The sequence below is a fragment of the Myotis lucifugus genome, unplaced genomic scaffold (genome assembly GCF_000147115.1).
Source record: "Myotis lucifugus unplaced genomic scaffold, Myoluc2.0 scaffold_113, whole genome shotgun sequence".
Classification (NCBI taxonomy): Eukaryota; Metazoa; Chordata; class Mammalia; order Chiroptera; family Vespertilionidae; genus Myotis; species Myotis lucifugus.
Genome location: NW_005871161.1, coordinates 274,679 through 302,188, shown reverse-complemented (window position 1 = coordinate 302,188; position 27,510 = coordinate 274,679). Strand labels below are relative to the sequence as shown.

At 49.3% G+C, this 27,510-nt stretch overlaps 1 protein-coding gene across 1 annotated transcript in view; it reads right to left on the bottom strand.

Moving 5' to 3' along the window:
* Positions 1–17,047, bottom strand: part of LRRC6 (leucine rich repeat containing 6) — a 32,144-nt gene extending 15,097 nt beyond the window's left edge. Inside the window, exons 1-8 of the mRNA XM_014459674.2 lie at positions 16,882–17,047; positions 14,557–14,724; positions 10,992–11,069; positions 7,392–7,564; positions 6,066–6,289; positions 4,950–5,141; positions 2,377–2,454; positions 134–199 (exon numbers count right to left, since the gene is read on the bottom strand). Coding sequence (XP_014315160.1) covers positions 134–199; positions 2,377–2,454; positions 4,950–5,141; positions 6,066–6,289; positions 7,392–7,564; positions 10,992–11,069; positions 14,557–14,724; positions 16,882–16,891 — 989 coding nt within the window. The 5' untranslated portion in view covers positions 16,892–17,047. The remainder of the gene's footprint in view (positions 1–133; positions 200–2,376; positions 2,455–4,949; positions 5,142–6,065; positions 6,290–7,391; positions 7,565–10,991; positions 11,070–14,556; positions 14,725–16,881) is intronic.
* Positions 17,048–27,510: the final 10,463 nt, after the last annotated feature.

Here is a 27,510-nt window from a genome sequence, read left to right as displayed (position 1 = left end):
CGGGAGAGGAGGGGGTACTGTTTTATATCAAACCAAGTTTCATTTCAAAATGTGTCACAACTCAAGAGGTCGCAACGGAGAATGGAAACAGGTGGAAGTGCCGTTACATAAATGCACAATGAAATGTCTTTACCTGTACACAGCCAGGTCCAGGATGATCTGGTTGCGTTTCTCATCATCTTTCAAAGAGAAGTCAAGTCTAAGGAATAATCCATTTTGGGAAGAAGGAGGAGGAAAAAAAAGATGACATCTTTAGCAATACTTTATAGGTAGCTTCGTCCCATTACCAAAAGCAAATTTCATCATTATTGTAATTTCCCATGACACACTTATTTTGGTAGCTGAACAATGAAATGTCGACGTTGATTTAAAAATGTCAACGGACACCTATAATGTGCTCATAATTTGTTTACATTGCTTAAAGGTGCGGATCGTAAGGTAAATTACAGACACAAAATGAGCATTGGTGCAGAGACAGAGACATCTGGTGGTTAAAGTTTTCCTTTCCATTTTATTGGGAATATTCATGGAGAACTAAATGCTGTATTTCTCTCCCCTTCTCCAACATGCATGCTAGTCCTTCAGTTTTAAATGGTCTTGTCTCCTATTCCCCAGCCATCTTTTTTCTTCTCCCTCCACCTTTCCATCGCCTTGGGAAATGCTGAGACACTGCCCATTATTTTATTTTATTTTTCTAAAAATATTTTTTAATTGATTTTAGAAAGAGAGGAAGGGAGAGAGAGAAATAGAAACATCAATGATGAGAGAGAATCATTGATCGCCTGCCTCCTACACACCCACTCCTGGGGATCGAGCCCGAAACCCGGGCATGTGCCCTCACCGGGAATGGAACCGTGACCTCCTGGTCCATAGGTTGACCCTCAACCACGGAGCCACACCAGCTGGGCCTGCACATTATTTATCCCCCCATTTCACAGATGAGGAAACAGAGGCTCAGAGAAGCTGCCACCGCTGGGAAAGAGGCCACGGGCTGGAGAGACAGGACTGTAAAGCCCTAGGCCTCTCAGCTACACCCTGAGGCCAAGTCCTGTGTGTGACTCCCATGCTGTGCAGAATCACTGTGTCAGAGTTACTTGGTCCCTTTTCTTTCCAGCACTTCACTTAGCACGTTATTCTGTAAAACACATAACCCAGCAGTAGTGAAGAATCTAAGCTCAACTGTTCGGAAAATGTAACATTAGCCACAGGTCTGGCTGTCAGCAGTTTGTCTGCTTGTAGCAGCCACTCTCCTTGATTCCAACAGTCCAGCTGTACGGGACTTCAGTTACTCAAATGGCCTGTGCATTTTATAAAGCTCATCTCGGGAGCTTTGTTAATGTGCTGGCCCCTCTGCCTTGGTTGCTACTCCCCGATGTTCCAGCCAGCCAACCCAAACTCTCCCTTCACACATCACTTGAAAGGTAATTTCAGAGGTTTCCTATGGCAGAGATTGCGTTCATTCCCCACGATCTGCTTCCCCTTTCTCACTAGGAACAGCACCCCTAGGAACAGGGCTCTGCAGAATAAAGACTACATTTTCCAGCCTCCCTTGCAGCTAGATGAGGTCATGTGACTTAGTTCTGGGAAGGAAAAGTGTTGTATGGCGCTTCCTGGGAATTTTACTAAAGAGAGGCAGTGTGTATCCTTCCTTTTCTTCCCCCTTCTTTGTTCAGCTGAGTAGAAGAGATTACAGGAGGCCAAGAGAGGAACCACAGAGTGTACTTAAGAAGCTATTGGAATTGTCCAGGTTTTGTTGACACAGAATAAGCTCCAGAGGGCACAGTTGATGTGTGTGTGGGGGGCGGGGTGGGGGGTGGGGGTCCAGGAGGGAGGGAGAGAATGAATTGGATTAGAGAGGGTAGATCAGATATTATTACACTTAAGGGTTTCCAGTGTGAATGTTTTTCCTCTCTCATTAACTTCTTGGAGATATTTATATCAATTTTCCCCTAGCTCCCGAATGCTTTGAGGATGTGTTCCCGGGTATAAAGTAGATGGGTTGGAGACATATCAATATTCTCAGCCAGCGTGTTCATGGCAGAACTTAAAAAATTAATACACACAAGAATGATGCACTGGCAATTTTCAGACATAAAGCTGTAGATGGCCCAAAGTTTCGAGAGAGACATAAACAACCAGGATTTCCGTATGTCAAGATCATTTTCTGGATGTCAAGGAAGTAAAACGTAACATTGTGCACCCGAGAACATAATGGATGTTTTGCTCTCGAATGTGCACACGTGTCGTTCTTGTTAGAGTCATCGAGCTGGCGGAGAGAGGTCAGGGGGTCAGGTGTGTTCTCTGCAGAGCAAACCTGTCATGGGAATGACCGACACCACCCATTGGGCTGCTTCGTCTCCACGTGGGCTCACGTACTTGGGCTCGTTCACGTTCAGGGCCCTCCCATCTGCCGTGATCAACATCCTGGGTGGTTTCACTTTCTTCTTCTTTTCGCTGAAGGTTGGGGGTGGGTGGGAACAAGGGGCAGAGGGAAGAGGGAAAAATAAACAAGAGGAATATAAGTTACTGATCTGAGGAAGAGCGTTAAGAAAAAGGAATCAGAAATGTGTGACAACATCCACACTTGGCTGCTAGGAAGTCCATTCTGTGCTGGAAATTGACCGCGAAGCCAGGCTTCCGTACGGTTGTATCTATGTCTGCAAAGCGAAAATGTGAGCAAGACGATTTGCCAGATAATTTCATGGGGGGAGAAATCCTTTTCATGCCAAACCCATTAATATTCAAATAAGTCAATTTTATGCATGATTTACCCAGATCACTGTCAGTTCTCCATTTGTGTGTGCAGCTTCTGCTTTCGTTAAAATGACAATTTTTATAATGCCAACGTAGAATCCATTTTATAGAAAGAAAAATACCAGCACATAAGGACCCATGTAAAAGGTCTAATCACAGCACTGTCTGTCGTGGCAACACCCTGGAACTGCCCCCAGCGCCCGCATGGAGGAGGGACGGGGGCAACGCGGTATAGTCACAGACATTCTGTAGCTGTGAAAACATGTGCTTGCTCTTCACCTACTGATGTAAAAAGTGACAGAAAAGCATTGATGATGGCCCCAGGTGGTGTGGCTCAGTGGATAGAGCGTCGGCCTGCAGACTGAAGGGTCCCAGGTTGGATTCCAGTCCAGGGCACATGCCCAGGTTGCAGGCTTGATCCCCAGTAGGGGGCGCGCAGGAGGCAGCCGATCAATGATCAAATGGACAAATTTGTTTAGATGACAAAATTGGAGGTAATTCCTTGCCTCGGGTTTGTATTGTTCTTTTTTTTAATTTTATTTTTCAATTCCTGTTTATATTCAATATTATTTTGTTAGATTCAGGCGTTCAGCATAGGGTCAGACAATCATATATTTTACAGAGTGATCCCCCTGGTATTTCCAGCACCCACCTGGCACCGAACATAGTTCTTACAATATTATTGACTAGATTCCCTATTCTTTGGGTATTTATGTCAGTTAATTTTATTTTAAAATATAAATCTATTTACACTTTCCTGCCTCTTAAACTGGGCCCCCAGGTCCAATAAATTAATCTTCCTTTGAACATTATTTTTCATGAGCGGGACGATGAAGGGGCATCCGGAACATCTGTTCAGGTGGAATGCAGAGCACTGAGCAGCGGCCGCGCCTTCACCCGAGTCAGCCGTGCTCTCTGAGACTGTCAGGGAAGGAAAAATGTATCCTGCTTTCAGGCCCAATGAAATGTAATGTCTATATACAGGTGTTCCCCAAAAATATATACACACTTCAATAGCTGATAGCTGTAGATTCTATGACATTTGGAAAATGAAATGTATTCTACCTTTATAATTATTCAAAGTGGACACACATTTGGGGGGACACCCTGTATATGTATACATTTATATACATATATATAAACATATACAAGTATATTGTATATATACATATATATATACACATATAGTTGGGTGCATATACATCAGAAATACTGTACTTGTTAAGTAAACATAGAATTTCCATTTCGAAGAGTTCTTGAGCCTGCAAAGCACTTTTACATTTATTGGCCCATTTGATTCTTTTAACAATACAGTGGGGCAGGGAAGGCGGGTGTGTGGTCCCTGTTTAACTGAGGAGGAAACCGAGGAGGAGAAGTTACAGCATAAGTGGCAGAGCTGCAACAGGAATCCACACTTTCTGAAGTCATCCGATGTTCTTCCCAAATCACCAAGTTGTATAGACAAGTATTTTAATGAAATTTGGTTCTCATGTTTGTACCCGGCTATCTACCTAATTCATGAAAGCAGCACCGGCTTTGCTCCTCTTTTGGTTTCTTTCTGCATTTCAGAGCTGACGGACTGCATTCCCAGCTCCCGAATCGGAAGCGTTCCCATGGGTGACACAGTCTGCACACTGGACTTAAGCAAGGGCAGGAACTGGAAAGGCACGGAGCCTATCTTTCAAAAAATCCTACTCTGGAAATAACGGCTTGTGCGTTCTAGCTTTTGACAATTACACATAAATAATGTGAAAGTGAAAGCATGCCGTTAAATGTCCGAGAGCTATAGTAGGAAAATACAGCACCTAATGAAATTAATTTCTAATTATTGATTTTGCAAATGCAAATACACAAAGGAACTCATTCTTCCGACAGAGTGGTCTTTCTCTCGGTGTCATGATGACTATTACCACTAACCCAGGCCCTACTAATACTCGACACATTTAAAGAACTAAAGACATCCAAACGAAACTCTACCAAAAATGCCGTAACTCATGACCTTTTGAGGGTCATTTGATATTCATAAATATTAGAGAATACAAGTCAACAAAACACTGAACTTAAAAAAAGCACAGTTTATGTGTGATGGCTAAGGAAGGTTGATCACAGATAATGAATGAAAGAAAGAGCAACCATGAAAATAGAGTCTGTATGAGAGTGTAACCTTACTCTCAATGATGGGAGAAATGAAATACCTTAAATTTTCTTTGTCTCTTCGTTGTTTTTCCATATGTCTAAGAGTTTCCAATCTAGACTCAGGAGTAAACAAACAGGGCTTATTCCAGAACTCCAGGTCATCTTCCATGTCGTCTACTTTCTTCTTGTTGGGTTCCCCTTCCTGTACTTCCGGTGCCTGGGAGTGGTCTCTGCTCCCCACAGAAGGTGGGCTAGGAGAGAACAGAAAGACACAGAGCACATGAGACCAAAGATGGACGTGCGGGCTTCATCCTTAACGCTGCTCCTTACGTACCTTATTCATTTTTCTCGTGTTACCTTCTCGACAGAACGTGTCTGAAAGAGAGCTTATCCGAGCCACATTGGAGGAATCACCGGCCCAGCACGGGGTGGGCCCTCTCAGCCGGTGGCTGTCACCAGGAGGAATATGGCAGGAATCAGATTTGAGGGATCACACACCCCGCTGATGGGAGTGACCTGGGAGCTTTATAAACAGTACCGATTCCTGGGCTTTCGCAAGAGTCTAACTCAGCAGCTTTGGGTTGAGGCCCAGGAATCTGTCTTTTATAAGACTTGGCAGGAGGTTCTGATCAGCGGGCGAACTCAGGGCCTACTGAGCCTTAGCCCTGGAGGAGGGACAGGGAGAAGAGGGCAGACGCTTCCTGTGAAAACGATGCTGTTACACCCAGTCTCGGGCTTTCTATTTGCGAGCCCATTGGCTGGCTCTCGGAGACAGTCCCAGAGCCTCCACGTACCGCGGTGGCTGCCAGAGCCATCAGTGTAACAACAAACTCTTCAGATGAATCGTCTGGGATGCAGGTGACACGCGCGGACCCCTTGGGAAAAGAACACGGTTGGAGGCTTTTAACAAGAGTTAAGGGGGCCTAACTGGTTTGGTTCAGTGGATGGAGCATCGGCCTGCGGACTGAAGGGTCCCAGATTCGATTCTGGTCAGGGGCATGTACCTTGGTTGCGGGCACATCCCCAGTGGGAGGTGTGCGGGAGGCAGCTTATTGATGTTTCTCTCTCATCGATGTTTCTCTCTATCCTTCTCCCTTCCTCTCTGTAAAAAATCTATAAAATATATATTTAAAAAAAAGAGTTAAGGGGAAGATGAACTCCAGTGATTTACATACGGATCCGCAGCGACGTCTGCGTCCCAGCGTCCGTCCGAGCCTGGGTGGCCTTCCTTCTCTCCGCGCTCCTGCTCTTCTCGGAGTTTCCTCTGGGCCTCGCTCTTGTCTCGGGCTCGTCTGAGGCAGTAGGCTTTCTCCTGCTCTCTGACTTGTCGCTCAACTTCAGGGAAGTCCTGCAATGCCTGGATCCTTTCGGAACGTTCTATTTCTTTCCCGTCCAGCCACTGGAATAAAAAACAGCCGACACGGAGCGATTATCCCAGAGTCGCCATCTGTATCGGCCCCAGCTGACTTTGATGGGGATATTTTAAACTTAGAGACAATAAACTGCACCCGGGTGATGTGGGAAACATCAGAAACTCTGATCTACGTCCATGTTGATTTCATACGATCAAAATATTCAAGTAGATCGCAGCTTTCAGCAAAATAAATGGTGATTAAGATCCTCAAGTGGCCGGCAGGTGTGGCTCAGTGGTTGAGCATCAACCTAAGAACCAGGTCACGGTTCGATTCCCGGTCAGGGCACATGCCCGGGTTGTGGGCTCGATCCCCAGTAGGGGGCGTGCAGGAGGCAGCTGATCGATGTTTCTCTTTGATGTTTCTATCTCTCTCTCCATCTCCCTTCCTCTCTCTCTAAAGTCAGTAAAAACACTTTTTTAAAAAAAAAAGATCCTCAAGTTAACCAGCCTATTTTTAAGTTCTAGTAAACAGTTATGAACGCTGTTTTCAGAGAGAGGCTGTCGCCTGGTGTAGCCGCCACTCACAGCGGGCTTCCACAGGAGCACCAGCTGTCCGAGGCCCGACTTCCTACCCCGAGTGCACTTACCATCTCCCTGCTGGGGTCCAGGGGGATCTGAGATGCGGAGCCTAAAGCACCTGGAGCAGCGGGGGCCTAGGTCTCGGGCACCCACCTGATGGCGCTCACCCTTCCAGCGGGTCCCCAGCCGCACGGAGGCGGGCTCAGCTGGGACGCCCGCACCTTCCCGGGGACGCGGCTCCCAGGTGATGCCACAGGACCCATTCCTCGGACACGCTGCTCCCACCGGTGTGTTCTCTCGGAGTCTCTGGGCAATGACCATCAGCCAGTGTCTCTTTATTCTAAACATTCCAGATTCAATGACCCGAGTCACTCATTCTCGTCCTCAAGGAAATTCTCCATGAGACATGTGTCCTGTTAACCCAGAACCTCAGCCCAACGCCTTTAACGGCTCAGTAAGTCAGGAACTGGTTTTGGTTTGCTGGGATGTGTCGTTCTCTGAGGCGGGAGAACTGTAGCGGCTCGTTTGCATGTTCCCTGCGATTTCTGCATCCCAGGAGCGAGCGTACCTTTAGCTGCCGGAGAGTCGCCACCACGAACTGCCGGTAGCCGTCGAAGTCGGCACACGGGTTCCCCACGAGAAAGAGCTCCCGCAGGTGGATGTTGCCCCGGAGGGTCTCCACGCTGCTCAGCTCCCCGATGAAATTGACTGTCAGGTCAAGTTTCGTCAGCCCCTCACATCCTGGTGAGAGAAATGAAAGCAAAGAGGTGCATCGCATCGGTCATAAAATGTGAGAGCCATCACCATGAACTGCCGGTCACGGTTCACACAAGTAGCAGCAGCCACAGTGCAGGAGGTCTGCTGGTGAATCGCACTGCTGACCAGATCCCACCCCGTCACAGCCTCGCACTGAGACCTTGGGAAGTTACCAGCCTCGGCTTCCTCGTGTGTGGAATCAGAATGGCGTTGGTACCCAGGGCAGAGGTTGTTGGGAAGATGGTATGAAATGATTCGTGTGTATTCAAAACCCCAGGCACCATAGCCCAGGTCTCATTACGATATCCACATGTGAGAGAAATAGAAGCGGGGCGGCGGGGAGAGAAGGGACGGAGAACCCTGGGGGTGGGGTGAGAGCGAAGCCTGCATCTTGCTCATCAGGACGTTAAAGGACCATTGACCATTGGTTCCCAATGAGAACAGCGAGGGCCGCAGGTACAGCACAGTCGGAGCACACTGTCTGGAACTGTGCCAGAGCAGAGGGGAGCTGAGGCTAGTCACCCCCAGGAGCAGGGCTCAGGGGTCTGAGGGCAAAATAAAGACCCACGTTTTCCAACAAAAATATAGAGCGCGCTTCGCTTTGACTTTTTAAACTGTGAATTTATTACTACGGTAGACATATTAGTCAGTAAAAAAATGACTATCCCAAATGCACAAAAACAGCCCTAGCCGGTTTGGCTCAGTGGATAGAGTGTCGGCCTGCGGACCAAAGGGTCCCGGGTTCGATTCTGGTCGGGCACGTACCTGGGCCCTGGTTGGGCGGGGCATGTGCAGGAGGCAACCAATCAATGTGTTTCTCTCACATCGCTGTTTCTCTCTGTCTTTCCCTCTTTCTTCCACTCTCTCTAGAATATATCCTCGGTGAGGATTAAAAACAAAAACAAAATGTACAAGAACAAATAAACACTGTTATATATTCTAGATTCTGCTACACAGGTGATGGCAATTCATGACGTCACATCTTCAAAAGCAATCATATATATGAAAAAGGACAACAAAGTCGTTATTTCTATTAAACTAGCAACAATAGAGACAAAATTTTAAATAAGATTGTGAAGCTTATAAGACTATAATTATACTTTCCAGCATTCAATCTGACAATACACAACACAGGCTTTTAAATGTTTTCCCGTGGGTCCAGAATTTCATTTGGCTACATCAACTGAGAATAGGTGATTGTACAAAGCTGATCAGAACAGCTCTGCTCACAATGGCAAACTTAATGAAAAACACCTCAGGCACCACACAGTAAGGAGTATTTGAAACACGTCAATATGCTTGGTGATTCAGTCATTAAATTATAAAACTGTGGGCTCGGCCACTTAGATGAAGGGTGAACACGAAACTGCACGTGTCTATAAATACAATTAAGGCTGCGTCTCCACGTCTGCATGTTTGCTCTGCGTTGGGAAGAAATGTCAGCTGGTGTTTATGAAACATGGGAGACACATTTGGGGCAATCTAAGTTCAGACCCAGGTTCCCGGTATTTCCCAGTTACCATGACAGATTCTGGGAGCCATTTCCATGCTGTTTCTCTTTCATGTAAGAGCAGCCTGACATTTGAAGACTCCAACGGATCTAAGAATTCATATGTTGTTGGGTTTCGCTGTAGAGTTGGAGATGAAGGACCCTCCACATGGCCATCATATTGTTCGGAGTGGCGGATTCTTCATTTTCCTTCTGCTCAGCCCACACGTTAGCAATCCAGCCACATGTGCCATGTTACAGAACGATTCCTGCTGAACGAGCCAGGCTTGAGAATGCCTCCTCCTTGGAGTTAGCGCTCCTTTCCTTCGCCGAGTCCCACCCTGCTCTCCGGCTCTGCGATGACCCACGGGGGTCTGAAGGTCACTGAAATCAACCACGCTGACTGCCCAAGGGCGAAAGCTCGGACCGTTAGGAACCCCACCTCCAGGTCAGGGTGGGTGAGGAGGAGGGATGGAAAAAGAAGGTACTTTATCCTATCCCAGGGATTCCACAACAGGGAAAAGGGATGCTAGCTATTTTTTCCAGTCCAGCAAAACAAACAGAAATGCAACTTGTGTTTAAAATTATATTCAGATTTACTCAAGTGGGTGGGCTGAGTGCGTATATGCATCTTCCTCCTCTCTCACCTTTAAAATGAAATAAAAAGTGCATACTTGCCAGCAGACAAGCCGCCCGTCCCTCCATATATATCCTCAAACCACCCTGGCCCAGTGCATCCGTATCAGAGCGGGGAGGGGGGCCCCACAGGAAGAGGCATCCAGGTAACAGGCCCCAGGTGGACCCTGGTTCCCAAGGCCCCCAAAGACAACAGTGACGATGCTGCCCTCCAGTGGTGGATGACCAACCATGCAGCAAAAATAGAATTGTCCCTGTCCTTCCAGATCCTTTCCTAAAAAAAAGGAGCCGTGGCCACGCCCACTGAGAGTGAGCGTTTTAATGAGTCCTCTGGAAGCTTAGATTGATATTTAAAAAACATGGACCCTGATTAGTGTGTCATGCCTTTGGCTCACAGGGGACACGGCCACAGGGCCGCAGAGTGGTAGCTGGGAGAGCAATGACTCCGTTTCTACCGCAGAAAAACGCCAGACACGGGAAGGACCATCTCAAGGCCAGCACTGATCTGGCCTTGGGTCTTCGGTAGTGATGACATTCTAGGCTTTGAGGATGAAATCTTAAATGCATGATGAATAAGTATGTCAATTTCTGCACCAGGAGGTGAAGAGGCTAAACGCAACCATCACCTAAGTAAAATCCTCCTAATGTTAGCTCCTGGCAGATGGGAGTGGGCGTGCCTGCCGCTGTGCCCACCCCTGCCCACTCCCACAGCCCAGCCCGCAGCAGCCCCGCCAGCCAGGCCAGAGGCTGGGCCTGGGATCCCAACCTCACAAGGGCAGAGGAGCCCTGCCAGCCACGGAGTCAACCAAATCCTTTCAGATGATTAACAGACACTTAGGAAAAAAAACAATGCAAAACAGCAGCCTGCAGAGTAAAACAGGAAACCTTCCCTTGCACAACAAGACAAGGCGGGTTAAATAAGGACTGTATGGAGGATCGATCTAGTCAGTGCAACCAAAACATATTTAAAAGAAGTTTGAGGGGAGATCAGATAATACAGAGGTGATGGGTATGTCTATTACCTTTGATTGTGGTGATGGTCTCACACGTGTGTGCATATGTCCAAAGTCATCAAATTGCATGCCTTAAACATGTGCAGGTTTTTGCAGGTCAATTATTCCTCAATAAAGCTATTGGTTAAAAAGAGTAATTGTGCTCTAAAGGATGCCATCAAGAAAGCTGACAAGAAACCCCACAAAATGGGAGGATATCGTGTTTAAGCAACACTGTTTAAATCGAATCTTAAGTCTCCATTTTAATTCGCAAAAATAAGAAGATAAGTCTTACCTTCCAGATTTTCAATTTTTTCAATGTTGTTTAAAGCTAAATTCAAATATTCGAGTTTCTTGAGTTTGCTGACATTTTCTGAAATACACAAGGAATGTAATTAACCTTCAAGATCAAAGACATATTTGTATAATCTATTGTGAAGACGGTAAAGAGAATCGAAGAATTATTATAGCTATCAAAACCATGTCGGTCTTTCAGATCCACACCTGCGCCCCACACACTGTGGGCTGGCAACGCAACATCCGTTTCTCCTTCCATCCTTTCTCATGGAAGCCAGCTCTGCTCTCGTCTCTACCCGGCCCCGACTCCAGGGGTTAGGCTTAGCCTAACTGGGCCGGTGCATGGCAACCCCACGTCCCATGCTAGTGACGGCTCAGGGTCCCAGGTGTAAGTCAACCAGCCCATGGCAGTCTCCTGGCCATGGCATGTTGCGGGGGAGGGCACACAGGCCAAGTGCTCCTGGCCAGATGGAAGGGGAAGCTCTGTATTCCATGCTTGGGGAGTTCCTTTCTCTTTCTCTGCTGGATGTTTACAAAGGAGGAAGTGTGATCCCCTATTGATATTCAAGTCAGTTTGCAACCAGGAGGGGACCAGGTCCAGGATGAAGCCCACTGTGGCTGCTGCAGCAGAGAGAAGGAGTCAGCCAACCATGAGGTGGAGCCTGCCTACCTCTAGACGCATCGCTGGGTCCGACACTAGGTCTCCTTCCTGGAAAGCCAGACCCAGTTGGATCTTCCTTTCCTTGGAGCCCAAGTCACCCTGACACAGGACCATCGCTTTTAATGAACACGAAAGCCTATGTAGCTTGGCCTGTGTGGACTCAGTGACTGAGAGTCAACCTATGAACCAGGAGGTCACAGTTCAATTCCTGGTCAGGGCATGTGCCTGGGTTGCAGGGTTGCTCCCCAGGAGGGGGCGTGCAGGAGGTGGCTGATCCATGCATGATTCTCTCTCGTCAGTGATGTTTCTATCTCTCTCTCTCTCCCTTTCCTCTCCTCTCTGAAATAAATAAAAATATATTGTAAAGAAAAAGAAAGAAAGAAAGCCTATGTGGGCAAAGCAACCACCATGAGTAAGTCAAGAAGTCAATGGCCTTTGCAAGCAGCTAACACCACCAGGGCTAACACTGCTGAGTGCTCTTACACGCCACGGGATTTCTCAGCATGCTGCATACATGATGCCGCTAATCCTCAAAATGACCCTGCGCGGTGAAAGCCCTGTCATCCTCTCCCTTTCTCAAGGAGAATACCCAGGCATGAAGCCTCAATCCACGGGTCCCGGGTCAAGCGGCAGAGCCAGGAAATCTGACTCCAGAACGTGACGGCGAGTCACTGCGCTCACTGCGCCTTGAAAGAACAGTCCTTCCTCAGACCCCACGGATGTGAAACCCACCCCCACCGCCCGGAGAAGGGTGTGGCTGGGCAGCCCCGCTGAGGGACTGCTTCCCCCGCCCGGGTTTCAGGGGCAGTAAGAGATCAAATGTGATGACTTACAACCATCACCCTTGTCGTCCCATTTCATTTTGACATTTACGAAATATCATATATGTTACCACAGACCCAAGGATAGGAGTTTCCATCTTTAAGCCTCAGTGGACTCATTTTTCAAAATGAGAACTTCAGAAAAAATTACTCAAGTGCTCTCAGCAGTTCTGTCACCCTAAGCGGTACCGAGGCTCGGCGAAGGCACTCCAGGCGACGCCTGAGCATTTGAGACTCAAAGGACATGCAGAGCGCCACGTGACAAGGGTTTTGACAGATAAGAGTGTCTGCTCTGCATCCCAAACAGAAACACCTGAAGTTAACACATAGCATCGCCAGCCCGCAATCAAATACCTCCTCTTCCCACACGTGTTATATGCATTACCTCTTCAATACTAAAGGAGTCATCGGGCAGAGAAATATAGGTCAGATGTGTTGGGAAAGGATGTGCTGAATGAACTCAGGACCAATGGGCCGAAGGGGTCAGGGAAAGAGAGGCTCATAAGTACAAATGCCTAGAGTCTCCAGCGGGGCAGGGAGGGGTCTGAGCATCCTAGCCCAAGCCATCCCGGAGCAAGCTGCCACCAGCTGCCATGACCAGCCCCCTTCTGCCCCAATTCAAGCAGCTCTGGGCTTGCCTGAGGCTCATCGGAAAGTCATTACAAATGCAGATTCTGGGAGCCCACCGCCCAGGTTCTGAGCCCCATTTTAACAGGACCCCAGAGGGTCCTCAGCTCACAGCTGGACGGACAACTAAGCAGAGCCTTCCCCCCAAGCTCATCTGCACCTCCAGTGAGGGGCGGAGCTCAGGAAGGCAAACTTCCACCCCCAGGGCACAAGAGCAAGTGGAATCCAAGAGAGATCCTTTTCCCAGCTACAGGCGTGCCTGCGCGCCTCTGAAATCTCCCATTGTTAACGTGTAAAAGGCTGTGTAATTTCGGAACACTGTGGAAGCCAAAATGTAAGCCTTCTCACAGCTCTGAAAAGGACTGAAATCTACGCTCTCGGCCGTCATTGTGAGGGACCAGCTGTGCAGATTGAAAAATGCAGGGACTCCGTCAGAGCGGCCGGGTCAGAATGGCCCTTTAATGCCGCATGCGTGAAAGCTGCGGGTGGTCAGATCGACCTCTTCATTGAACAGTGTGCCAAGGTTCCCATTTCTGGAAAAGTCCAAGATGCTGGAAATCACGTTCTGAAGAAACAGGAAGAATCCTAATACATCTTCAAAAAGATGATGCAATTTCTAGGTTTTAGCAAATTTAGAGCCAACTGGGAGTTACCCAGCCAACGAGAGGCAAGCGCACCCCAGGTTTCTGGCCCTCACACACACACACACACACACACACAAGCCTGGGAACTTCTCGTGTGAGGGTGCCACCCTGGCCCCTGCACACCACCCAACACCCACGCACACTGGTGACAACCAGAAATGCCTGCAGACGTGGCCAAACGCCCTTGTTGAGGGCACTCGCACATCACCACGAGGAGTTAAAACCTAACCTCAAGGGCTGACCTCTGGTTCCAGGCCAGCCCCACAGGGGTTGGCGCTCACTCTGCCTCATCAACCCTGACCCACCCCTTGCCCTCCAGCTCTGGCTGGTCCTCCCTTCTGCTCCGACCTTCATGCGCTGGCCCGGGCGCCCTGGGTACCTGACAGTACGAATCATGGCAGCAGGTGTCACCCACCCAGTGAGCACAGGCTCCGAGCATCCTTTCACGTCGTCCTTACACCCCTTGTGACTGCTGGCTGCTATGGCTGTGTCCACTCCCCCATGAAATTCTTTCTTAGCTGCTGTCTTCCTCTATGGCAGTGGTTCTCAACCTTCCTAATGCCGTGACCCCCAATTTCATTGTTACAAATTGAACATAATTAAAACATAGTGATTAATCACAAAAACAATATGTAATTATATATGTGTTTTCCGATGGTCTTAGGTGACCCCTGTGAAAGGGTGGTTCGACCCTAAAAGGGTCGAGACCCACAGGTTGAGAACTGCTGCTCTACGGGAACACTGTCTTGTCCACAGTTCTCCCATTCCGGGGGTTCCAGAAACCATGAGCATAAAGTCCTGGGAACTTACCGATCTTCCCGATGAGATTGTTTTGAAGGTAGAGGATCTTTAAATCGCGGCACCATTTGTCGATGTGCTCCAGCCTCTCTATTTCTTGCTGGTGCAAGGAGAGCTCCTCCAGGGAAAATATCACACACTCGTTGTGCTCGGCATTCCGTCGAATCAGGTCTTCCGTGACTGCAAGGACATTTGTCACAGGTCACACCTCCGCCCTCGTGCTCATCTCCAGCTATGACATGACAGGCCCATGGGTCTTTCCTTGCAGTTAGATCAGAGAGCTCGGAGCAGTGCTGCCCCCTGCTGGAGGTTCTGACCCACCGTGGGGCAGAGGGAAGGGACAAGACCCCATAGTTTTGCCTCTTTTGCACAGGGTTTACACACATTTTTGTAAATATATTATTGACTTCAGAGAGGAAGGGAGAGGGGGAGAGAGAGAGAAACATCAGTGATTAGAGAGAATCATTGATTGGCTGCCTCCTACACGCTCACACTGGGGATGGAGCCCACAACCCCGGCATGTGCCCTGACCGGGAATCCAACCGTGACCTCCTGGTTCATAGTTGATGCTCAACCACTGAGCCACGCCAGCCGGGCTACACACATTGTGCAGTGTGGATGCAGACAGAGTTGATGGGTGAGGACTATGGGCTTGTGGCCATGGCATCTCGTGGTCAAACTGGGTGAGACCGTGGAGGTAAACCAAAACAGAGCAACTGGCCACTGAGAGGCACAGTGGGGCTGACCGAGGGCAGCAGTGAGGAAAGGTGCAGCCATTCACTCACTCACCTGGTCAGCATCAGTGTCACGAAAGCTGCAGAGGAGAGAGGGACACCCGGAGTTTGCATCGCAATCTTATAAAGCAACCGCCACAGGGTCTGTTCCCAGGAGGAACGACAGGAGCCGCTCAGAGGAGGAGGGGCACAAGAGTCTCCTGCCCGGGGATGGGTAGCACAGGGCTGGCCTGTCGGCAGCACCAAGGGACTGGAGACGGTACCCTGGGGCCCACAAGTCATCTTCATAAGACACACTAAAGTTGAGGGGACATTGACAATGGAGAAACCCTGCATTTCCAGGGCTGTTAAAAATTATTAATCCAAGCCCTGGTTGGGTACCTCAGTTGGTTAGAGCATCGTCCTGATACGCCAAGGTGGTGGGTTTGATCACCCATCAGGGCACATACAAGAATCAACCAAGGAATGCATGAATAAGTGGAACAACAAATCGATGTTCCTCTCTTTCTCTCCCTCCCCCCCCCTCTCAAATCAATCCATCAATCAATCAATCAAATTATTAATCCATTTGATCCTTACATTTTAGGAATGTGAAAATATTCCATGTTCACCCCAAGAGACAATAAAAATTCATTTATTGCTCATTTACAAGGTACCAGGCACTTCCCTAAATGCTTTGCATGTAATAACATATGCGTAGATACAGTATCTATTTACATCTGTCAGGAGAGGAGTGAAGGTGCAGTTTGCAAACTCGCCCAAGGTCCTAAATGTGTTGAGGCAAAGCCCTGCACAGCACCTTCGGCTGCCCCCCGGCCATGCCACATCCTTGAAGGGGAGTTGGCCTTTATTAAAAAATATGAAACATGTATGAACCCGATCATTCGTGTGCAGTTAGCTGAACCCTCCGCTACTTCTGGTGACAGGAGTGGCTTGCCATGTCCGTTCTTTGGAAGAAAGACAAGGGAAAGGGAGAGGTGGGGAGAGAGATACCACGCAGGGGAACGTGCCTGCTGCCCTAAGCTTTGGCTCCACAAACAGGCAGAGATGACTGCACACGTGGCTGGGAGGAAGAGGCTAACTGGCAGCCCGCCACCCGGGCTTGCGGGGCGCCCACGGCCTGGGGCGCTCCTCTGTCCCCGGAGGCCCCTGCTAGGAGGTAGGCCAGCTTGCAGACAGGCATGGTGTCCCGGCTGGTTCGGTTCCTGGGCCACTAGGCACACTGCCTTGCCAAGGGTCTGAAGGCTGAGGCTCGGGGACAGTGAGGAGCCCGGGACCACACAGCAAGAAAGGCCGCGCGCAGGCCGGACTGGTGTGTCTGACCCCAGCACTCACTGCGCCTTTCAGCCACCCCCTCGCGCACCCCTCTTCATAGAGGACCCCGAGCCGCTCAAGGGCCAGGCTGCCCGGCGGGTCGGAGGCGGGCCTGGCACAGCTGGGTCTGCCCAGGGCCAAGGGGCGGGATTTGCCGAGCTGGGCTCGGGTCCGCGGGCGGGAAGGGGCAGCGCTGGTCCGAAGCTGGCGCCGAGGGTCCTAGTGGGCCCGGGCCGATGCCAGGAAAGGGGACGATGAGAGCGAAGGTGGGAGAGGAAGGGGCGCTTACTCCGGCCCATGGTGCCTCTGCGGGTTCGTGGGCCCCGAAGCCGGACTCAGAGTCCCGCGGACTCCGCTCACGCTTCCCTGTAGCTGCTCTGCGCGCCCACACCTGCCCTGGGAACCATGGCAACGGGGACTCTACGGAGGCCGCACGGGGCCAGGCGGCGCCGCGTTTCCTGAGCGCGGGAGAAGCAGAGAGGTGAGACCCGCGGTGGAGGGGCTCCCGGGAGGAGACGGGGCTGTCCCCACCCCAAACCTCGCCTCTTCCCCGCCCCACCTTCGACCTGCCACAGACTGATCCCCTCCCACAAGGCTCTGGCCAGATCAACCCAGAACCACAGGGGCCCCCAGTTCCTGGTGGGATCCGCCTGCTGGGCGTGCCTCCTGGCCTGCCCTCTACCCTTTTATCTTTTTGTATTTTATCGCACACCTTCCGGAGCCAGGCGATCTGGATTTGGGCTCCACTCCACGTACTAGCGGTGTGACCTTAGCTTCCTGAGCCTCCGTTTCTCCCTCTGTACGATGAGTAACGACAATGACCGCAAGGGTCCCTGGGAAGCTTGAATGAGATAGTGTGAGTGAATGAGAGACACTTGGGAAAAACAGCGGCTCAGTATAAAGGTTTGTTGTCTCTTTAAAGTCACAGCCCAACACCAGTCAGTTTCCTACTAAAAAGTTTTCTAAAAACGCCACCCACCATGAAGGCCTGGGGGCAGAGGGGCAGGGAGGGGCTAGAAGAGGTCAATGGGAGGGGGGAGGGGACATAAGTAGTACTTTCAACAATCAAGATTTCAAAAAAATTAATTAAAAAAAATAAAACACCACCCACTACCCCTCTGTCAACTCTCCCTACACACCACTGTCTTAATGGTAAAGGGTAGGAAGTCTACCTGCTGTGGCTCGCACTCACCTCCCAGTAACCCAAGCCTCTCCCCTAAAGTGCCCCATACACTGTCCCCCCAATTCTGGACCAGGGACGTTCATTCGCCCTCAGATGTTTGGATGTCTTACGCCTCCCAAAAGTTGTTTTATTTTTAATGTGTTATTATTAGAAAATTATTACCCTCTATCTACCCCATTTGCAGCAACAACAAAAGGCAACATGTAAAAGATTAAAACAGAAGCCCCCTCCCATCCCAGTCATAGTCTTGCCTTGATATGTGTATGATGTTTGCATTTGCAGAAAAGATTCATAGAGCACTGTTGAGTGTTCATGGTTCGTCGTGGGCAGTCAGGGTTTGCAGGATGGAGGCAAGCGCATAGATCGGGTCAGAGCGGCAGGAAAGCCAAAGCAGGGGGAGTGGTGTAGGGACTAGTCCGTGTGGCAGTGGAGATGACTGCATAGAGGGGGTTCTGGGACAGTAAATCTGAGAAATTAATCAGGGTAGTGGAGGTGTTAGATTCCAGGCCAAAGGAGCGGAACTGGAACAGTGGGGTTTCAGTGGAGTTCTAAGGAGGTACCCAAAAGCCACTCAAACTATAAATGGAGGTGATATCCACCATCATTTCGCCATGTTTTGGAAGGAGGGCAGTGTGGGGTGAAGAGTCTGACCTCTGGCTTCGGAGAACCAGTTCCAACCCACAGGTTTATTATTGCGTGGCATTTGCGTGGCACCAGACAGGCGACTCCACCTTCCAGAGCTAAAGCTTACCCATTTCCACGTGAAGGTAACCACACAGACGATCATGTATGGCCGAGCCACTGGCAGCTGTGTGTGCTGGTGTCTGATTCTTCCTGGAGGAGATAGCCTGCCATGAGCAGCAAATATGCCTGTGCATGAATTTGAGCATTTTGACAGTGAGGGGTTTATCAAGGCTAAAACGATCTGGCTACTGGAAGGAAGCTGGTGCTAGGGGGTATCCAGATAAGAAGATAGTTTCTAAGATGACAGAGGCATGAAGTAAGGTCCAGTATAAAGGATCTCAGAGTCTGGAGTCCAAAGAGGGAGACAGTCTAGGATTCCAGAAAGTTCTCAAGAGCAATTGCAGCCCAGGTGACTGGTATATTGACTCAGCTTCTATCCTCGCCTTCAGACAAACTCACTCTTGAACTCTCAACCTCACTCTTAAACTCTGTAGTGTTCCTCGGGGCCTTGCATTCTTCCTGCAAAACTTAACGCCTTTGAAACTGGGGTCTTCTATTGGTCCCTCCACAAGGGAAGCAATGGAACTGTCATTCTGCATTTGTGCTCAAGGCTGCCCAAGTGCTATGAGGTGCTAATTAATTCTCACAGCAACCCTTGGCTAAGGGCAATGTTATCCTCTGAATGTTACAGATAGGGAGACGGAGGCCCAGTGAGATTGTACCACCAGGATAGTGGATCCAGGCTTGTGTGGCCTAACCTGCGTCCCATACGGCATCATTTTTGAGGCTGAAAGCTACGTAAGGGCAGGAAGGGAGTCCGTTTTTCATCTCTGAATCCGAGGTCTCAGCACAATTCCTGACACTCACTAGGTGCTCAGTACCTGTTAGTTGAATGATTGAATGAACGGGTTGGTGAGCCAGTCTCTCTTAGATAGTGGCTGTCCTGGGAGAGGACCACGTCTCATGACTTCAGTAGGATCATCATTGTTTAAGGAGATGTAGCAGGCTACCCTGGAAGGGTGTCCCATCCTCTGGTCATCAGACACGTCTGTGTCTTTGGGACCTTTTCACCCAAATCTAGGCTAAGAACTCCTTCCAGGAACAGGGTCTCGACAGGTGGTTCCAGCGCTCTGGTGGGACAGAGGGGAGCCTTGGGTGATGGATGAATCAGGGAAAGCAGGAGCCCTACTTAATAATGTGTCAGGGGCCAGGCTGGGCTGGTTATGCCGTGCCCTCCTCCCACCAACATCACAGTGTTTCTCAGAAGCAGAGCACCCATGGGGCATGAAGGACAGGCGCACCGATGAGCTGTGGTGGCTACAGTCCAGGGACAGGAAGGGAAATTGGGCAATCAATCACACAACGTGACAGCTCCGAGTCAAGTGGAGCTCATTTCACTCAAACTGGCCGAGACAGTTGAAGGAGTCCCGGTGTGTGTCTGTTTATGCAAATCATTATTCAAAAGAGACTCATTTCTTGGGCTCCTGGAAATATGACAAGATGCGCGGTGCTTCCTGAGGGAACTGCGACCCCGTGTTTGTGCATATACGCGGGAGAAGGAAATCTGGAAGAGGGTGTTTGGCAATTCCAGGAGCAAAGTAGCCTTCCTACTTCTTCTGCGCTGGATAAACTCCAGGGACATTGACCTGGAAAGCTATTGGGTTCTTATTATCTTCATTACTATATATACTTTAATATTTTTATGAGGAGTAATTAGCACGGTGGTTACAATTCCATTGTATCCCATTAATTTTCCTTCAGCAATTTCCTCATTGCAACTTTATGGCACGTCAACAGCTCCCGTGTTTACTGGCACCTCTAGACTTTCAGTTCATTCCTTGTTTCCTCCTTTCCTCCCTTCCTTTCTTAATTCCTTCCACCTTCCTTTCTACTTTCCTCCTTCCTTCCCTCTTTCCTTTCTTCCCTCTTTCCTTCCTTCCTTCCTTCCTTCCTTCCTTCCTTCCTTCCTTCCTTTCTTCCTTCCTTCCTTCCACCCTTCCTTCCATCAGCAAATATTTATCAAATGTCTCTCCATACACCAGGCACTGTGAGGAATAATTGAGACAAATGAAAACTGTATCTACAAAAACATTAATCTTGCCTTAATATAATCTACCAGGGTAAACTTGAAAGGAGGCCCCTGGGGAAATTGCAAGTAGCTGCCAATTTTGCTAATGATAATAAGTTTATTTTAATTGCTAATATATTCCTAATTACTCTAGTTCTAAAATGTTTACTTCGCTGTCAGTCATCTGCTTTGATTTATGTGCTTTGTGGAAAGGCTTTGTCACATCCATCAAGTTTGGTGGCAGCTGCTGAAAGTGATTTCACCTTCCTTGTCACACAGCTCGGCAGGCCACCATTTGTCCAAGGGCAGAGAGGGGCCGTCCCCACCAGTTCTTCTAGAATCCACAGCTCCCACTGCAGCTTAGAGGAAAGTCGTATTTTAAGGGCTTTGGTTACATGGACAAAGGAGACTGACATTGTCTGTTCCAAACTCTGTTTTTATTTATTTATGTATTTATGTATTTATTTATTTATTTATTTATTTTAAAAAAACTTTGCCATATTCTTTTTTTTAAAATATATTTTATTGATTTTTTACAGAGAGGAAGGAAGAGGAATAGAGAGTTAGAAACATCAATCAGCTGCCTCCTGCACACTCCCTACTGGGGATGTGCCTGCAACCAAGGTACATGCCCTGGACCGGAATCGAACCCGGGACCCTTCAGTCCGCAGGCCGACACTCTATCCACTGAGCCAAACCGGCTAGGGCCCAAACTCTTGTTTTTAATGTAATCTTCTCCTGCCTGTTCTGTCTCCTCTCATCTACCTGAACATATGTGTGTATGTGTGTATGTGTCGAAATAATTGTTTCAAGTATGTGACAAAGATCCCTAACCTGGGTGGGCATTAGAGAGGCCCATTAATCCATTTATTCATCATCTCCTCCCCTCCCCCCAAACATGTATTGAGCCCCTAGTGTTGGGGATAGACTAGTGACCAAGACTGATGAGGTTTTGACCACCCCAGAACTTATATACTCATAGGAGGAGACAGATGGTAAACAAGTCAGCACATGAATACTACATAAGGCGGTTGCAGATGAAAGGTGCTATGAAAGGGACATGGGGCTGATAGGTGAAGTTCGGAGGAGGGCGACTCGGGGCAGTCAGAGTAGGTCACGTTTAAGGTGAGACCTGAGCACGAGAAGGCAGTTAGGTGAGAGCTAAAGAAAGATTTTTTACCCCGCTGGGTAGAAAAGGTGCAAAAGCTCTGAGACTGGGGAGCACCTAGGCCTGTGAAAGGAATAGAAAAAGGCTGCTAGGGTGATGGGGCAGACGAGCAAAGAGGAAATGTTGAGGGAGAGCTGGGAGGCAAGCACTCCTGGAGGAGCTGGTAAGGAGATAGGGGGTGAGTCCAAGTGATAGCCACGGGCAGGTACAGAAGGTGGCCATCCACTAGCCCGGACCAGCCCCTGCCCTGACAGCCCTCAGAAGGAACCAAGTCTACCGACACCTTGAGCTTAGACTTCTCACCTCCTGAACTCCAAGAAAATAAGTTTCTGTCATTTAAGCCGCCCAGTTTGTGGCTCTCTGTGATAGCAGCTCTAGCAAACTAATATAGGAATTAAGGATGACTCCCCAATTCTTTATTTTATATAATAAATAAATAAACATTTATTTATTTATGTCAGAGAGGAAGGGAGAGGGAGAGAGAAAGAGAAACATCAGTGATGAGAGAGAATCATTGATTGGCTGCCTCCTGCACGCCCCACACGAGGGATCGAGCCCGCAACCCGGGCATGTGCCCTTGACTGGGAATCGAACTGTGACCTTCTGGTTCATAGGTCGACACTCAACCACCGACCCACACCGGTCAGGCCCCAATTCTTTATTGGAAAAACTGGGGGAAAGAAATGTCATTTCCATTGACTAAGATGGTGAGGTCAGCGGAGGGGCAGGTTTGGAGGAGGCAGGAATTAGGAGCTCCGACATGGACTTGTTAAATCCGAGATATGCTCTAGACACCTGGACACTCTGAGAGAGCGACTGGGTACATGAAAGTGGATCGAGGTTGCAGCTGGAGTAACAGCAGGAGCGGTCACGGTTTACAGAGGCGTTGACGCTCAGGCGCCTGGGAGGGACCACTGAGTTTCCACCAATAAGAGGGCCAGGGACCGAGCCTGAGGACACTCCACAATTTAAAAGTTGGCAAGATGTGGGAGAATTAGCAAAGGAGAGAAAAATCAGTGACGTTGTAGGAAAAGCCAAGTTAGAAAAGTGCCTTAAGGAGGAGGGAGGGACTAACTATGTCAAGTCAAATGATGGCCTAAGAATTAAGTATCAGATTTAGCAACATTGAAGGGTGCTGCAGCTTGGACAGGGGCTGTGGCGGTGAATGGTTGGGGCGAAATCCTGACTGGAGTAGGTTCAAGAAAGACTTGGAGGAGAAGACTCGAGGACAACAAAACTATAGAAGGCAAATCTATCGAGGGAATTTGCTGCCACTGGGAGCAGGGCAACGGACAAGGGGGATAATTGTTAGGGATATGGAGTCAAAAGAGGGCTTAATTAGGAAAAGTGCTATTACAGGTGTTGGCAGGCTGCCGCTGTGGGAGAGGACAATTCCTGCAGTGACTTCCATGGACAGATAAGAGGGGGTGGGTGGCCGTCATGGGTCATGACTTGGCCTTAGATAGCAGCAAGGTCTTTCTATCTATGGAACCGGAAGGCATGAGAGTAGGAACAGATGCTTGTGGGTGTACAGATAGGGTGCCCATGGCTAGTTGCGCCTTCATAAAAATTGTTTCTATTTTCTCAGCAGAATGGGAAGCAAGGACATCAGCTAAGCACGAGACTCAGAAAGGATCTCCTGAAGGTTTGAGGAGAAAGGACAAGGTATGAAATAGTCCCCGGGGTGATGGGAGGGTGAGCACACAGGATGGGGTAAGAGGGTTGCAGGCACCACCCAACACACCGTGAGGTTTGTGGTCATGAGTTTAAAGAAAGGCCTGACTGTGTGTGTTTTCTCTCAAGCCATGTTCACGGCGTGGGTGACGTTGGAGCATAGATGTAGCATTGGCTGCAACCGGAGTTGTGGTTTTGCCAGGGAAGCACAGTGACCAGAGGGAGGTGCAGGGGAATGACTTCAACGAGAGCTCGTGGAATCCAAGGCGGAGAACAAAAATGAAGGCATGTTTGGGGCCCGAGAGACAGTGAGAAGGTGTCTCAATCAATAGAATTGGACCCCAATCACGTTGAGAAGTTGTCGGAGGTGGAGAGGGAGTGAGCTGGAAAGATGGTAATGGGTAAGAGCGGAATGTGCAGCATGGGGATGATGACGGAGGGAATGACAGGGGCCAGGGTTTGACTGTGAAAGTGTGTGTGTGAGCGATTTTAGGGGGAAGACAAGGTTAGAAGCACAGAGGCCCTAAAGAAAGTGACGGTCAGGCAAGAGGCACATTAAAGATGCTCAACACCACTAGCCACCAGGGAACTGCAAATCCAGACAACAGTAGGCACCACTTCACTCCCCCGCCTGCGTGGCTGTCATAAAAGGGACAGACATGACCAAGTGATGGCGAGGATGTGGATAAACTGGAACCCTCGCTTACCGCTGGCGGGAATAGAAAATGGTGAAGCTACTTTAGAAAAGAAAAGTCATTTCTTAAAATGTTAGCTATACATTTACCATACGACCTAGCAATTCCATTTCTAGTTTTCTACCCAGGAGAAATTCAAACACAGACTTGTAAGTGGATTTCATAGCAGCATTATTCGCCACAGCCTAAGAGTGGAAGCATCCCGAATGTCCACCGATGGGCAAATGGATACACAAAATGTACCGTGTCCATGGAGTGGAATATTATTCTGCCATGAATAGAACTGAGTAGCGATTCATGCTACAACATAGATGAACCTTGAAAACTTTCTGATAAGTGAAAGAATCAGGCACAGAAGGCCACATATTACATGATTTCATTTATATGACGCGTCTAGAGATGGCAAATCTGTGGAGACCGGAAGTAGATTAGGGGTTTCCTGGGGCTTAAAAAAAAATAAGAGAAGGAAAGACACTGGGTGGTCAGTGTTTGAGGGGATATCGTGTGTGTATTGAAATCGCCAAGATTGACAGAAGTTGTGCTGGGCAAGAGAGACATGAGGGAGCTGCTAAGTCTTCAAGGAATGAGGAGTCAGTAGGTGACTGCGCCAAGAAATGGCTGCAGATGGCGCCATCTATGGCATGAGCTCAAAAACTAGAGGTTTTCTGGGAAGAAGGAGGGACAATGATCCAGAAGTAGCTGCGGGAAGCTAGGAGGACACCTGCCCCACTTCCTGGGATACAGAACACTGAATGCATGTGCTTCTGGTTTATAATTAATGATGGCAACAGCCTGGTGTGAGGTGGGCAGGGGGTACCAGTGGAAAAACGCTCTGGATTTGGAGCCAGACACAGGTCCCTAGTTTGGGCTCCTCCAGGGGCCAACAATTGACCTCAGGCAACCACATGGCCCTCTGGGACCCTCAACTATAAAATGAGAGTCATACCCAGAGTTCCCCACTGTCTGATTGCTCATCACACTGACGTCGCTGCCTCTTTGTCTACTTGTTCATTAGACTGTGAGCCCTGAGCTGCAAGGAGCTCGGAACTAATAGGGGGGGCAGGAGCCGAACACAAGTCAGAAGGGAGAAAGGCAGGGACACCCCGAGAGACTGGACACACCTCCCTTTTGATAAAGGGTCTTCTTTAAAACTCACTCGTGTGCTCATGTTGACCTCCACATCGGGGGTGGGGAGTGACAGCTGATGGCGCTGCCCTTACAATAGGTCACCACAGGGGACTGGGCCTGTGGCCTGTGGAGCCCTCTGCCTGCAGCAGGGCAGTGGCCACACGACTGACCCCAGATGGTGGCTGCATCCATGTGCAAAGGCCTTCTCCCTGGGTGGCCTGCTTTCACATCTCCTCAACCTTGCAACCATGGAGACAGTTTTCTTGGATAAACATCAAGATGTTGGCATGGATCGAGGGATCCTGGGTCATTTTTTTCTCTTTTGCTTATTTGAATTTTCTTATTTTTATTTAAGTGAAATAGTGGCAAATCACTTTCAAAATCGAGAAAGTCAAGCTGGCCATTTTTATTTTTTATTTTATGTATTATTATTATTTTTTAAATATATTTTTATTGATGTCAGAGAAGAAGGGAGAGAAAGAGAGAGAAACATCAATGATGAGAGAGAATCATCGATCGGCTGCCTCCTGCTTGCACCCCACTGGGGATCGAGCCTGCAACCCAGGCATGTGCCCTGACTAGGAATCCAACCGTGACCTCCTGGTTCCTAGGTCGATGCTCAACCACTGAGCCACGCCGGCCGGGCAGGCTGGTCATTTCTAAAGTGAATCCTTTCTCATGCCACTGTGTCTGCTCACCCTCTCCTCTTTGACCTTCTCCATGACAACAAGGCGATGCTCCACTCCGCAGAGGATCGCAAGACGTGGACTTTTGAGGTTCAAAGGAGTGAGTGATGGGCCCAGTATCACAGAGCTCCACGTGGTGGCGCAGCCGAGTCAGACCTCTGTCTGTCAAACTTCAAAAGCCACGTGGTCTGTGTCCGCTCTGCCTCGTGTGCGGCAGCGGAGGAAGAATCTATTCCGCTGGATGGACACGGCCTTGGCCAAGCCTCCGCCCCCGGCTGGTCTCTTCCTTCTGCCGTCTCACCTGGAAGCCGAAAAATCCACATGGTCCCAGAAACCAGGAAAACGGCTTCCACTACCACCAATGTCACCACCACCACCGCTGCTGCTGCCAATAGCGGTAATGTGGCAGCTTCCCGCCCCGCAAGAGCCTACCCCGAGGCTAGCACTGTGCTGAGCTCGCAGTCGTTTGCTGCTCGGACCCATTTAATTCTCCTAAGGATGCGTGACTCAGGGGGCACTTTCATCCCATTTTATGGATGAGGAAGTTGAGGCTGAGAGACACAGCCCCAGGCCACTGTTGTGCTAGCGTTCAAAGGATGTGACCACCTGGGAAAAAATCAAGGAAGATGAGGAAGGTAGAAGGCTCTGGAAATGTGGTCCTAAATTTTTCCTTTTACAAAAAAAAAAAAAAAAAAAAAAAAAAAAAAGGAGAAAAAGATGGAGCCGCTGGCCCTGAGTTTCGCTCTCTGTCCCCCAGCAGATCACTCACGGCCAGAACGACAAAGTGACTTTTTTTCATTGAAAATGAGTCTTTGTTCCCACCCACCCCACCCTGCGTTTCCTCTTCTTTGTTTTTATTTCTGTTATGGCTACAGAAGGATCCGAAGATTTTTGCAGGCGGTGGCCAGATTTGGGCATCCGCCTGCTAACCTGCCCGCACCCCCACGGCACCGGCTGGCACTCTAGCAGGTGTAGCTTGCAGCTGGAGCCGATGTCGCCCCGCATGGGGCAGATGGAGGGGGGACAGCCATCACAGCGGGCTAGAGTTTTAAAAAATACACGATCAGACCTTCATCAAGGCCTGGTAGGGATCTGTGGCCTGGATGCCAAGCGTGCCAAGTTGGCAGGTGTCTGCTGTGCTGTACTGTGTGAGCAATAGCGGGATTCCTTTTCGGGATGGGGGGGTGGGGGGTGGTGAGGCGACTGGCATCCCCTGTCGCACAGGCGGACTATTCTGGATCTGAGTTGTTGGTGAAGTCACCATAATAGATTTTACTTGGGGAAGCGTTTCGGGCTGGGGTGAGGATGCAGGAAAGGGCACAGGAGCCTTAACAACAGGGGGGTGTGCAAGCTATGCATTCTCTCTGAGATGTGCCTTCTTCATCTTTAAAATGACCCACCTGCTTCCCCGCCTTTCCCAGCCCCCGAATGCAGGTGGGTCAGGTGACTGAGCCTCACTCCTGGCGGTGAGAGAAGGGACAGTCACTCCCTGCCTGAGGCAGGTGAGCAGGCGGGCTTGGAGCCTGTGTATGGCCAACGGCATGGTTACAGGGTGCAGGAAGGCTGCCTGCCCCACATCCGGCATTATTATCTGGTTTCGCCTGTAGGGGCCGCTAAAACAGGAAGTAATCA